We start from the raw sequence: 12,768 nt of genomic DNA on the forward strand, positions 1-12,768 counted from the left end.
CTTTTGGGGGTGTTTTATTAAACATTTAGCAATTTCATGCATACGCATAATGGGCATAATTCGTATCTTCTTGCCCCTCTCCTTGCTGAACTCCTCTTGGCAGCAAGTCTCTCTCGCATTTTCAGGTATTGTTTTGTATCCCACTGAATTCAGTTAGGGCTGCTGACCTGAGCATGGGTGGGGGTGACTTACACTAAGGCATAAAGTCTTCCTTGCCTCACAACAACCATTAACTGTAAAGAACACTTTCAGATATGACCAGGTCCTCACTATGTCTACTGATTATGAGGGAGTTATCAGTATGTAGCCCTAACTGGCCTGGAATTCACAGTATACGTCAAACTGTCGATCCATTTGCTTCTGATGCTTTAGGGCTCGGATTAAAGGTGGGTGTAATGATGTTTTGTGAGTCCACAGCTCCTGTATAAAGGCTTTTAAAAGATTTCTTTATGTGTATGAGTATTTTGCCTGCACATGTGTTTAAGCACCTAAGTCTGGCTGATGCCTGCAGACATCAGAAGAGAATGTTGGACGCCCTGGAACTGAAGTAATGAATGTTTGTGAGCCACCGTAGGTCCTCTGCAAGGGCAAACTAGTGTTCTTAACCAATAAGCTATCTCTGCAGCTCCACGTCCATGGATTTTAATGTGGTGCAATAATGATGTCTATTACACAGTCCATATGAAAAAATAAGAATTATTTTCGAAGGCTCAATGGTTAAGAACACTGACTGCTCTTCCAGAGGAACTGGGTTCAGTTCCAGCACCCACATGGCAGCTCATAACAACTGTCTGTGACTCCAATTCCAGGGGATCTGACACCTTCACAGACATACAGGCAAAACACCAATGCACATAAAATTTAAATTAAAAAAATTCTGCAAAATGCTTTATTTTATTGTACGAATATGGGTTTTGGTCTACATGAAAAGTCTACCCCTCAAATACATGCAGTATATGTGAATTCATTGATCTATCTTCAGCATTAAAAATACCCACTTCTATAAGGCCCTGAGTGCACCACGGAGCAAGATACACTAACAACCAGTATGAACTCCAAGGCCTTGCCTACCATAAGTGGACTCTGTCAGTACCAAAGCAGACCACATAGATATCCAGCTGCTCAGACAAGGCCTGACACAGACCTGCAGTGTGTCTACTTACAGTTTCCCAGGCTGCTTCACTAAGTAACCCAAACCTGTGATCCTCCTGCCTCAGCCTTACATATGCTGGAACTACAGGCATTGTTACTGCAGCAGGCAAACTGCATTTTTAAAGATGTTTGAATGTATATGAATGTGTTGCCTGCGTGTGGTATGTGCATCTTGTGATACCTGGTGCATGAGGAGGTCAGAAGAGGGTGTTGGATCCCCTGGAACTGGAATTATGGACAGTTGTAAGCCACCTCATAGGTGCTGGGAACTGAACTTGGATCCTCTGGAAAAGCCCTCTTAACCACTAAACCATATCTCCAGCCCATTTTAATCAAAGATGCTTAGCGCTCACATAAAGGAAGCCACAGTCCTTTGAAGGAAAGGATAACAAAGTAGCAGGAAAAGTGTAGATTGAAACCCTGGGCCAGATAAATCATCTTACCAAGCCTCATTCCCACTACAAGATGGGATACAGCTTTTAGGCTGCTATATAGCTCAGTTGGTAGAGTGCTTGCCCAACATGCACCAGGCCCTGGGATCTGTCCCCAGCACAATATAAAACCTGGGATGGGGGTACCTGCCTGTTATCTGAGTACTGAGAGTAGAGGCGAAATGATAAATTCATGATGAGCTTGAGGGCACCCTATGCTACATAAGACCCTGTCTCAAGCCAACAGGAGAAAAGCATTCAACTTTTATGACCACCACACAGAAAGTTTAATGTTCTGGTGATACAGATTTTAGCTGTAATTTGATAATTTGATGGTCCAATTACTGTTTTTTTCTCTTGCTTTTTGAGATGAGGTTTCTCTGTGTAGCCTTGGCTGTCCTGGACCGAACCTCGAACTCAGAGATCTGCCTGCCTCTGCCTCCAAGTGCTGGGATTAAAGGCGGGTGCCACCATCGCCCAGTTGCTTTTTTTTATAAACTAAGTTTTAGAGGTTTTTTTTTTTTTTTTTTTTTTAAAGACAGGATCTTACTGTATAGACTGGTATCAAATACGCTATGTAGATCAGGTTTGGTTCGAACTCACATACACCTGCCTCTGCTTCTGGACGGCTGGGATTTGCCTGGCTTATTTAATTAGAAGGGCACACCTTTTCTCCCATACCGAGCGTCAGGACCACAGATAGGCAACTGCGCATGCGTCCAATCCTTGCGCGCCGCCATGTTACTATGGCAGCCGGATGCGCAGCAGGCCGGAAGCCAGTACAGTACTTCCGCCTCACAATACTTCCGGATTCGAAGACGAGTGGTACATATCACGGGGTAGGTTGGGCGAGTTTTCGTTGAGTTTCTGCCCCTAAGTGTGGCGCGCGACTGCGCTGTGGCCTCGTTCCAAGTGAGGCTGCGGCCTGAGGCGGATCTGCCTGTTCCTCGCCGCCGGGGGCAGTGGGGTCTTGGGACCCAGGCCACGGCCTGCGGGATCCTTCTAGTACGTTCCTCGGGTCGCCGCCCCGGGGCAGAGAAGGGTCAGTCAGAATCTGGGGTGGTGAGCGGAGCTGCGTGAGGCCGGAAGTGGGGATAGGTGGTTTCCGTTCGTTAGCCGCCGGGCTGTCTGTCTGGAAAGTCTGTGCGGGAGGGATGGTGGAAGTTTGGAGTCCGTGACAGTACCTTGATAAAGTGGCTTTCGCACCGAGGCTAGTCACCGAGCATCAAGGCATGGAGATCTCTCGTAGAAAATCGGAACATTGTTCCTTCCTAGGACAGAGGATGCAAGGAAATGAGCGGCATGGGTCAGGTTATGTCTGAAAGGCTGATTTTATGTGGAAAAATGACAGATAAATAATTGAGGGTTAGGAGATGGCTCAGAGTTAAAAAACTTGCAGGACCCGAATTTGAACTCCTAGCTTCCCCACTTACACCTTTTCTCCTGCCTATTTAGTAAGGATAAATAATTAAGCGTCTCAGCATAAATCCCTCCAGTTCCTCAAGAGCGGGTAAGGGAGTGGAGAGATGGTTCAGTGCCTAAGAGCACTTGTTGCTTGTGTGGAAGACTTGGGCCTGGTTCCCAGCATCCGGATCTGAATAGTGAATCACACCCATCTATGACTTAAGTTCCAGGTGGGCCTCCGCGAGCACCCAGCACACAGGAAGTACATTAATACACACAAAATATATTTTTTTTAACCAAAAGTAAGGTTCAGGAAAGGTGGTTGTAATTGTTACTGAAGGAACCTCACCCCATGGCAAAAATTTATCTGGGACCCTCAAAAGAGGCCAACAGCTTAAAAACACCAAAAGCAAAACAACCAATAAAACAGTAACTAAATGTGCTGTAACTGTATGGCTGTGGAGGAAAATAAGGAAACCACTCCTAATGATGGCTCCTGGAAGGGTCAGGAACTAGGGTGGCACCGGGACGGTGCTGAGTGAAGAGACAGCTTGCTAGCATATCTGTTTTAGTTTTACAACTTGGCTTCGCCCCATTTCACGTGCTCAATAACTTCATCTGGCTATTAGCGACCCTAGGGGACACTCCAGATCTAAAGAAACAACTGGTTCTGGATGGTGTTTTGTTTCCAGCCATGATTAGAACACAGCCCATCTACCCACTTACGGGTTTCCCCTCTGTTCTTAGTAGCGAAGGATCAGCTAAAGAGAAAGCATTAATTCATGCAAAGAAAGAAAAAAGAAAGAAAGAAAATTAACTGAGAGCAGAACCAGATTAGGTGCTGGGGCTACAGTGATTGCATAAGACTGTCTTAGATCCTTAGCCCTTGTGCACCGCTGCTGTGTCAGCTGAGACCTTGAAAAATCTTTGAAAGGGTCCCCTGCTTCCCTAGGTAGCACTTCCCAGCTGGGAGATATTTGTGAGGGAGGAAGGTCCAAAACAGCTCTGGTACCCCCATGGAAGGTGAAGGGCCTGCCTTGTAGGTGAGAGTTCAAGTGTTCTTTCATGGCTTCTCTCCTAAACACAGTCCTTACAGCTGCCATGCACTATGCAGGTAAGTTAGCTACCTTCTTTAGGAAAGGTGCTTGGCAGCCGCTGGTACAAGAGAAAGATCCAGAGGAAGTAAATCAGAAACTACAGTCAGAGCTTACTGAGAAGAAATATAATACACTGTTTTTGGCTGGGTGTGGTGGTATACGCCTTTCATCCTGTCTCTGAGGAAACAGAAACAGTTGTATATCTGTGAGTTCAAGGCCTGCCTAGTCTATAGAGGGAGAGTTTTAGGACAGCCAGGGTTACACAGAGAAATTCTCTGGGGAGTTGGGAGGGGTGTACTGTTTTGAGCCATATAAATATATCACCTAGTCAAGGGTTTACTCTAAATATTTGGACCCAGAAGCACCTCAGATTGAGGAGAGGAATATGAAATGTTTGTATGTAATCCTTTATGCCCTGGGGAGGAGGGTCTGAGTCAGGGTCTCAGTCTCCCAAGCTGGCCTCAATCTTACTGTGTAGCTGAGAAGGATCCTCCTGCCTCTACTTCTTAGTGCTAGGTTCCAGGTATGCGCAACTATAAATTTATGGAGTTTTCTTGTTTTGCTGGTCCCTAACAAGGCTCATCTGTCCTCTTTGTCAGAGGCCATTGATCCTGCATGAGGTCTGGGGATACGTAGTGATGTCAAGATGAGACTTGCTTCTCCCTAATGAAGAGCTGAGTCAGGGCCTCCAGGCTGTGGAAATGGAGCAGTCCACAAACTACCCTCCTTTGTGGGATCTGAGTATGTCAGCTGAGGAGATAGATGTTGAATGACTGAGTACCTGATTGCTAATTTTCAAGTTATAAGTGCTGTTAATTAGATTTCTCGCCCAGGCCCAGACAGACCACACCAAACACGATTCCACGTGGAGAGGTTTTAATAGAGCAGGATGGGGCAGGGGTCAAGGCCGGGCGAAGAGAAGAAAAGAAAAAGGAGAGAGAGAGGAGGAGGGGTTTCGGTCTTTTGTAGGGGTAGTGACATCACTTGCTCCCAGGTGGAGATGGGATTCAGAACTGATGTCTTCTGGGAATGCTTTGGCTGTTTCCATGGCAATTGATGTGCTAGGTTCCTGTCACCTGTGGGTGGAGCCATTGCTGGAGGAAGGGGCTATCCTAATGCCAACAATAAGTGCTTCAGAAAAGCACAGATTGCCACAGAGAACGAGAAAAGGAAGCTTTCCTTTGTAAACTGATGGCTTGTGTTCTAGGATTTCATAGTATGTAGTTTAATCAGATCCATCCACTGCTTCCCCAGCTCCTAGATCCACCCCACTTCCCTTTCGTCTCCACTATTTCAGGGCCTCTTTCGATTTTAAAAATAACCCATCTAGTCAAGGTTGTGCTCTGGGTATGGGGCCAGACTCTGGAGCCTTGCCAACCTACCAGGGATCATACCCTAGAGAAGACTGACTCTCTCTTCCCCAGAAGCCTGTATCACCTCAGTTAGGAGTGGGAGCTCATTAGCCCCTTCCCCTCCACGTTTGAATATTGACTGGCTTAATCTCTTGCAGGCAGATGCAGACATATGAACACAGTGGCCCTATCATGTCCAGAAGACATGTTTTACTCCAGTTCCTCCAGCCTTTAGCTCTTAAACTCTTTCCCCTTCTGAGATGATCACTGAGCCTTGGAGGGTGGGCAGGAGATCTGGATGTTAGTTTGTGACTGAGCAACTCCACTGACACTTGTTCTCTGTCCCTTGACTGGTTGTGAGTTTCTGCATCAATCACCTTCTTTCCACTGCACAAAGAAGCTTGTGTGGTGCAGTCTGCAAGCTGCCCCCTGGTCTGTGGTTCAGAATATACAGAGATGATACAGTGTAGATACAGTGATGCTGTGGTCCAGAGGATACAGTGTAGATACAGTGATGCTGTGGTCCAGAGGATACAGAGATGATACAATGTAGATACAATGATGCTGTGCCAGGTTAGCCTAAAGACAGTTAATGCCACTGTTGCAGCCATAGGCATAATTTGCCATGCTGCTCATTTTAGTCCACAGGACTCATAGCTGTGTAAGATTGTGATTTTTTTTCTACCCAGCAGCCCACATAGCACCTTCTGATACTAGGAAAGCTAGCCAGTAGAGAGTAGACTTTCCTAAAGAAGTGACCTTCCACCCAGTGTTGTGATGCATGCTGGTAGTCCTGGGACTGAGGAGACTGAGATGGGAGAACTTCAGCCAGGGTGAGGGCCAACCTTGGCTCCATAGCAAGACCTTGTTTCAGTAAACAAAGCACAGCAGTCTCCTACCTAAGCTCACAGTCAGGCAAGGGACCCTCAACAGCAACTAGTAGACTGGGGGTAGTGGGTGCAGGGTGTGGGGGGGATGGGCAGCAGAGACCCTACAGAGAGCCAGGAAAGGACTAGGCATGTTGGGGGAACCATAGCAAGTACACATTGTGGATTGATGTTAAGGTGATACATGATTGGACAGTGGAGAGGTAGGCAGAGAAAAGGTAGGAAAACGAAGAGCAGATATTGAGGGAGAAATCAAGATGGAACTGGAGAAAGCAGACCTGGATCCTGGTGGCCATAATTGGCGATAGGTAGATATGAATATTCTTAAGGGATTCTATAGGTCTTTTTATCTCTTATAGAAGGGCAGTTTGTGTCTTTGTCCATTGGATGTAATCTTATTGTGTAGAGGATTTATGGATTGAGAATCTAATATATAAACCTACATAAAAAGCTGTCAGGCCTTAGAGTCATGTTTTTGCAGAGTGGTGGAGTAAAGAAACACACTGGAGCAGTCATATCTACCCAGGACAGAAGCACCAGGGCGAGCGGAGTGAACCACCTGGGAAGGGAATCTCATGGAGGGTGTAGCTCGTGGACTGAGTGACAGAGTTCGTGTGCTCGGCTCCACACTAGAGTGGCATCCACAGAGTGAGACTGCAGAGGCCAATAAAGAGATAAGCCTTTAATTGAATATTTATTGAAACACATCACAAAAGATGAGTCTGTAAGTGGTGTGTGGCCCTAGGCTTTGCAGGACAGTGTTATTTCTTGTGAACTTGGGAGGGTGTGTGTGTGTTTGTATGTGCATGTGTTTGGCTGTGCTATTACCCCTGCCCCCCACTGATGTTTAAAATGACAAAATAAATCAATGCTGTCACATTTTCCTAAAGGAACAGGATGGAAGGAGGCACAAGCAGATTTAAGACCCACACTGCAACTTTGTACAAGAAAAAGAAATGGTCTGAAAAAAGACCTCAGAAATGGCCCTCTCAACACGTGGAGAGTGAGCAGCCTCAGGTGTCTGTACTGGGGAAGAAGAGGAGGGAGTCCCAGACACCAGCCCAGCCAAACTTGGAGAGTGAGCAGCCTCAGAAAGCCAAGAGGAAGAAGAGGAGGGAGTCCCAGACACCAGCCCTAGATAGTGTGGAGAGTGAACAGCCTGTAGTGTCTGTGCTGGGGAAGAGGAGGAGGGAGTCCCAGACGCCAGCCCTAGATAGTGTGGAGAGTGAGCAGCCTGTAGTATCTGTGCTGGGGAAGAGGAAGAGGGAGTCCCAGATGCCAGCCCAAGGGAGCGTGGAGAGTGAACAGCCTCAGAAAGCCAAGAGGAAGAAGAAGAAAAAGTCCCAGCAGCTTACTTCTTCCCCTCTGAAAAATTCAGAAACCTTCCGTAAAGCTAAAAAAACTACTTCTGCCCACAAAAAGAAAAAGACTAGTGTCTGGGAGGTGGATGTGGAAACTGGGATCATCCTTGTAGATAAAGAAAACATGGAGAACCTGCTAGAGACGTCTAGAAAGGATGTGGATATTGTTTATGTTGATATGAGCAAGGGAAAAAGGTCAGCAAAAGTGGGTGAGACAGAAGAGCTGCCCACTGCTGAACCCCAGAAACACGACTGTCGAGAGCTGCACAGTGATGCCAGGAGCAAAGAGAACCAGAAGCACCCCCAGAAAATTGCACCCCAGGATGCTGTCCAGGGAGGCCAGCCTGAGAGTATCTCCCTGCCCCAGTCAGAGTCCTTGTCTTCTGTGGATCTAGAAGGCAAAGGCACAGAAGTAGCAGTGCTTTGTAAAAAGAAGTCTAAAAAAAAAGTGTTCGGGAACCAGGAACTGGAGATCGTCCCTGAGAGCCTTGATAGCCCGGAGACTATCTCTGAGAGTCTTGATAGCACACATCACGGAGGAGCAGATGCGGCTGAAGAAGAGGATGAGAGCATCAAAGAATCCCACAGTCTCAGGAAAAAGTCCAAGAAAAAGAAGCACAAATCCGTAGCTCTTGCCACCTCTCGTGACAGTGCCTCAGTGCTAGACAGCAAGGCTGAGAATGCCCTCATGGGCTCACCAGAAGGCAGTGGTACTTTGAGGGAAGAGGATGTGGACCACAGGCCAGCGGAGGCAGAAGCCCAGGCTTGTTCCACCGGGAAGCACAGGGAAGAGATGCAGAGGTGAGGTGGGAATGGGTGTGTCTTCTGTATGCATATGAGACTGACAGAAATCTCTAGTGTGACAGTCTTAATTGAGCAGATAGCTGAATGTCTTCATATGTAAATGAAGACAGTTAAATTAGATTTTCACTGAGGTCTATTCTACCTAATTTTTTTTTAAAGATTTATTTCTTTTAAGTATGTGAGTACACTCTGTAGCTGTCTTCCCATAAGAGGGCATCAGACCCCATTACAGATGGTTGTGAGCTACCATGTGGTTGCTGGGAATTGAACTCAGAACCTCTGGAAGAGCAGTCAGGGCTCTTAACCACTGAGCCATCTCTCCAGCCCCCTATTCTATATAAGTTTGAGCTATTTTAAGATTTCCCAGCCCCCATAGCTGATCTGACAGTGTGTATGGACATAAGGACCATGTACTGGGGATTCTGCGGAGTACGTGAGGAAGGTACCTGTGGTTATTTGTCTCTTGCTGTATCAGTCCACTCCCCCCCCCCCCCACACACACACACACTTGCAGATCCTGGACCCGGGACAGATTTTTCTTATTTTTCTTACTTTTTGCTTAGTAAACTTTTTGTGTTTGTTCGGTAGTTATGGTTTTGAATAGTTTTACGTGGTTGCTAAATGTTAAGTGTCACGTGGATGGTATTGACAACATGTATGAGCCATTCCATTCATACTGTTCTCACTGGGACATTGTCAGCACATTGATCTTAGGAAAGTCACTAACCTGTTCACAAATAGACTAGAGGGTGTGGTTTCCAGTCTGACAGACTCACTGGTGTTGTGCCTGAACATATTAAGCAGGCAGATTCTGCCATCTGCTGGAGAACTGGGAAAAGCAATTGGGATGGATACATAAGAAACCGAGAGAGAGAGAGAGAGAGAGAGAGAGAGAGAGAGAGAGAGAGGGAGGGAGGGAGGGAGGGAGGGAGGGAGGGAGGGAGGGAGGGAGGGAGGGAGGGAGGAGGAGGGAGGGAGGGAGGGGGTGGGTTTGGGGATTTAGCTCAGTGGTAGAGCGCTTGCCTAGCAAGCTCAAGGCCCTGGGTTCGGTCCTCAGCTCTGAAAAAAAAAAAAAAAGAAACCGAGAGAGAAATGAGGCCTGTGCAGCAGGAACAGCCATAGCTGGGAAAACACAGCTAACCAGTAAAGAGCCAGTGTATTCTACAACTCAACTTATGGGGTGGGGGTGGGGTGTCCTGTAGAGATCAGAAGGGCTTTATTTCCTGGAACCAAGGTTGAGAAGTAGCACATAAATTAGCACTAACTGGTAGAATCGTGTTACCTCCTGTACACACATGCACACACACACACAAACACGCACATCTAATCTAATCAGAGTGCATATAAAGAATTTGAAAATTATTGAATGAATGGCTCCCTCCACGGTGCAGTTTAACTTCAGTACTTTTCTAGACTGAGACCCATTCAGGAAGAGTTAAAAGGTATTAGCTGGAGAGATGACTTGCTGGTAACCCAGTTTCCCCCTTAGGTTAGAACATACCCAAGAAGAAGAAAGCAATTTGGAGTCAGCTAGCAATGCTGTAACAAGATCCGTATTTGAGGACAGGAGAGATTCTGATGAATCAGATGTGGATCTGGGCACTGCAGTGAGGCAGCTCCAAGAGTTCATTCCTGACATACAGGAAAGGGCGGCCACTACCATCAGACGCATGTATCGAGATGACCTAGGGCGCTTCAAAGAATTTAAGGCACAAGGTAAGCTTTCCAGTGTGCTGCTTTTGAGTGACTTGAACTGATAGAGAAACGTCCTTTAAAAAGATCTTAAAGTTGGGTATGGCGGAGCTCACCTGTAATCCCAGCACTTGAGAAGCAGGCAGGCAGGCAGATCTCTATAAATCTGAGGGGAGTCTGGTCTACCAGTCTAGTTCCAGGAGAGCCAAGGCAACACAGAGAAGCCCTGTCTTGAAAAAGGGATCTTAGAAGCTATAGATCTAAAACCATGTGCCACAATTGAGCAGTACTTACTGAGCCATTGCTGGCTGAGGAATGTTAAAAATGTTTTCTCATTGCATGTAGTTATCATACATGATAGTGTACGGCATAAGTGTTCTTTCACACAAGTATGTATTGTGCATTGAGTAAGGAACCAAAGCATTTTCAGATTAGAAACAAACAGGTTAAATAATACACCCAAGCACCTCACACAGACACAGTTACAGAGCAGTATCTTGGGGGCCCCTTTGCTGAATACCCCTCACATTCAATCATGAGGCTGCCAGGACTTCTAGCTCCCAGCAGGCTGCTCCTGCCCAGTGGGCTGATCCCAGCCGATCCAAATACTATAGGTTTCCTTGTGGGCTCAGGAGATGCTTAGTCGGTAAACTTCTTGTTGCACAAACGTGACCTGAGTTTTGTTCCCAGAAGCCATGTAACAAAGCTGGGCCTGGTGGCATGTGACTGTAACGCTAACACTGGGGAGGTAGAGACCAGAAGATCCTTGGGGCTTGCTGCCCAGCCAGCCTAGCCTACTTGGTCAACAAGAGAGCCTTCCACCAAAAAAGATGGATCTAAGGACGACACCTGAAGTTGACCTGCAGTCTCCATACATGTCTACACACTCGCACATATACACACACACACACACACACTCACACACACACACACACACACACACACACCACGGGGGTGGGGAAATGAATGATGTGGATTTGCTTATATTGCTTTTATTATTGATAGTCTGCACTTTAATGCTTGTCCCTACTCCTTCACTCCAACTCTAGGTGTGGCTATTAGATTTGGCAAATTTTCTGCTAAAGAAAATAAACAAATAGAGAAAAATGTGCAAGATTTCTTGTCTCTGACTGGAATTGAGAGTGCAGACAAGCTGCTGTACACAGACAGATACCCAGAGGAAAGGTCTCTGATCACCAACCTAAAACGGAAGCACGCCTTCAGACTGCACATTGGTAAGTGGGGAAAGAGACCCAAGCCTCCCTCAGCCTTCCCACAGCTGCCTGCAACCCCATGGGGAGGAAGTACTTCCTCTGATTCCCATGGGATTGGCAGTGTCTGTGTCTCTCAAGAGTAGTCCTCCACTGGATGTTGTGAAAAAGTAAACAATCTTCTATCCTGTCCACTTGGCAGTGCTTATACCTTTAGTTTCTTTTCCTGTCTGTCATTCCTTCTGCATGAAGCACATCCTTCCATGTGTTATGGTCTTATAAGGGAAGTGCTCTGAGAGGATCCCTGCTAGGGGGGCTGCTGCTGAGAAAATTAGGAGCTCAGTAAGTCTCCCACTAATGACCCCATGCCTAGAAGTCTTGGAAGCCCAGATGTACACTGCAGATTATTAAAAACAAGACACAAAGTTGGGGAGAGGAGGAGGTGGATCTTGGAGGAGTCAGAGAAAGGAGTTAAGAGTAAATGTGGATCAAAATACACTGTATAAGATTTAATTTGGGCTGGAGAGATTGCTCAGTGGTTAAGAGCACTGACTGCCCTTCCAAAGGTCCTTAGTTTAATTCCCAGCAACCACATGGTGGCTCACAACCATCTGTAATGAGATCCGATGCCCTCTTCTGGTGTGTCTGAAGACAGCTGGCTACATTGCACTCATATACATAAAATGAATAAATAAATCTTTAAAAAAAGATTTATTAATTTATTATGTGCACAGTGTTCTGCCTGCATATTTGCTTTCAGGCAGAAGAGAACACAAGACTACATTAGAGATGGATGTGAGTCACCACATGGTTGCTGGGAATAGAACTCGGGACCTCTGAAAGAGCTGACAGTGTTCTTAACCTCTGGGCCATCTCTGCAGCCCCCAAAAATATTTTTTATTTTATTTTATTTGTATTGTTTTTGTCTTTTTGAGGGGTTTCTCTGTGTAGCCCTGGCTGTTGTGGAATTTGCTTTGTAGATTAGGCTGGCCTCAAACTTAGAGATCTATCTTCCTCCCAAGAGATGGTATCAAAGGTGTATACTACCAAGTGTGGCAAAAAAAAAAATGTATTTTTAAAAAAAGATCAGTAAGTGGTAACAGGTCCCTTATGAAAGAACTGCTTTTGAGTGTGAAGATGGTAATCTCACAAGTACACAGGGAGGCAGGGGGAAGGCTTTCTGGAGAGAGAGAGGTGGGAAAGGCTTGGCTGGGAGAAGGTCTCGAAGAGCCTGGTACCCCTCAGATCATGCTGAAGTGGCATTCCAGTGAGTGGATCTGTGAACCCAGAGTGCCCTGCTCCTCAAGGCAGTGTTTCCTGAGTATCTGTTCTGACAGTGCAGGGTGTGACGCCCAGTCTCCGCACTCTGCTGCAAAT

The 12,768-nt window shown here is 46.5% G+C and overlaps 2 protein-coding genes across 2 annotated transcripts in view; one reads left to right on the forward strand and one right to left on the reverse strand.

The window, feature by feature from the left end:
- CFAP77 (cilia and flagella associated protein 77) overlaps positions 1-2,323 on the reverse strand; it is a gene marked incomplete at both ends in the record, with an annotated part of 121,864 nt that extends 119,541 nt beyond the window's left edge. Inside the window, one exon of the mRNA XM_080927378.1 lies at positions 2,251-2,323. Coding sequence (XP_080783504.1) covers positions 2,251-2,323 — 73 coding nt within the window. The remainder of the gene's footprint in view (positions 1-2,250) is intronic.
- A 13-nt stretch (positions 2,324-2,336) lies between these two features.
- Positions 2,337-12,768, forward strand: part of TTF1 (transcription termination factor 1) — a 20,864-nt gene continuing 10,432 nt past the window's right edge. The window contains exons 1-4 of the mRNA XM_080927408.1: positions 2,337-2,422; positions 7,214-8,485; positions 9,978-10,204; positions 11,230-11,415. Of these exons, the coding sequence (XP_080783534.1) occupies positions 7,221-8,485; positions 9,978-10,204; positions 11,230-11,415 (1,678 nt within the window). The 5' untranslated portion in view covers positions 2,337-2,422; positions 7,214-7,220. The remainder of the gene's footprint in view (positions 2,423-7,213; positions 8,486-9,977; positions 10,205-11,229; positions 11,416-12,768) is intronic.

This window comes from Micromys minutus (assembly GCF_963924665.1).
Source record: "Micromys minutus genome assembly, chromosome: 13".
Taxonomy (NCBI): domain Eukaryota; kingdom Metazoa; phylum Chordata; class Mammalia; order Rodentia; family Muridae; genus Micromys; species Micromys minutus.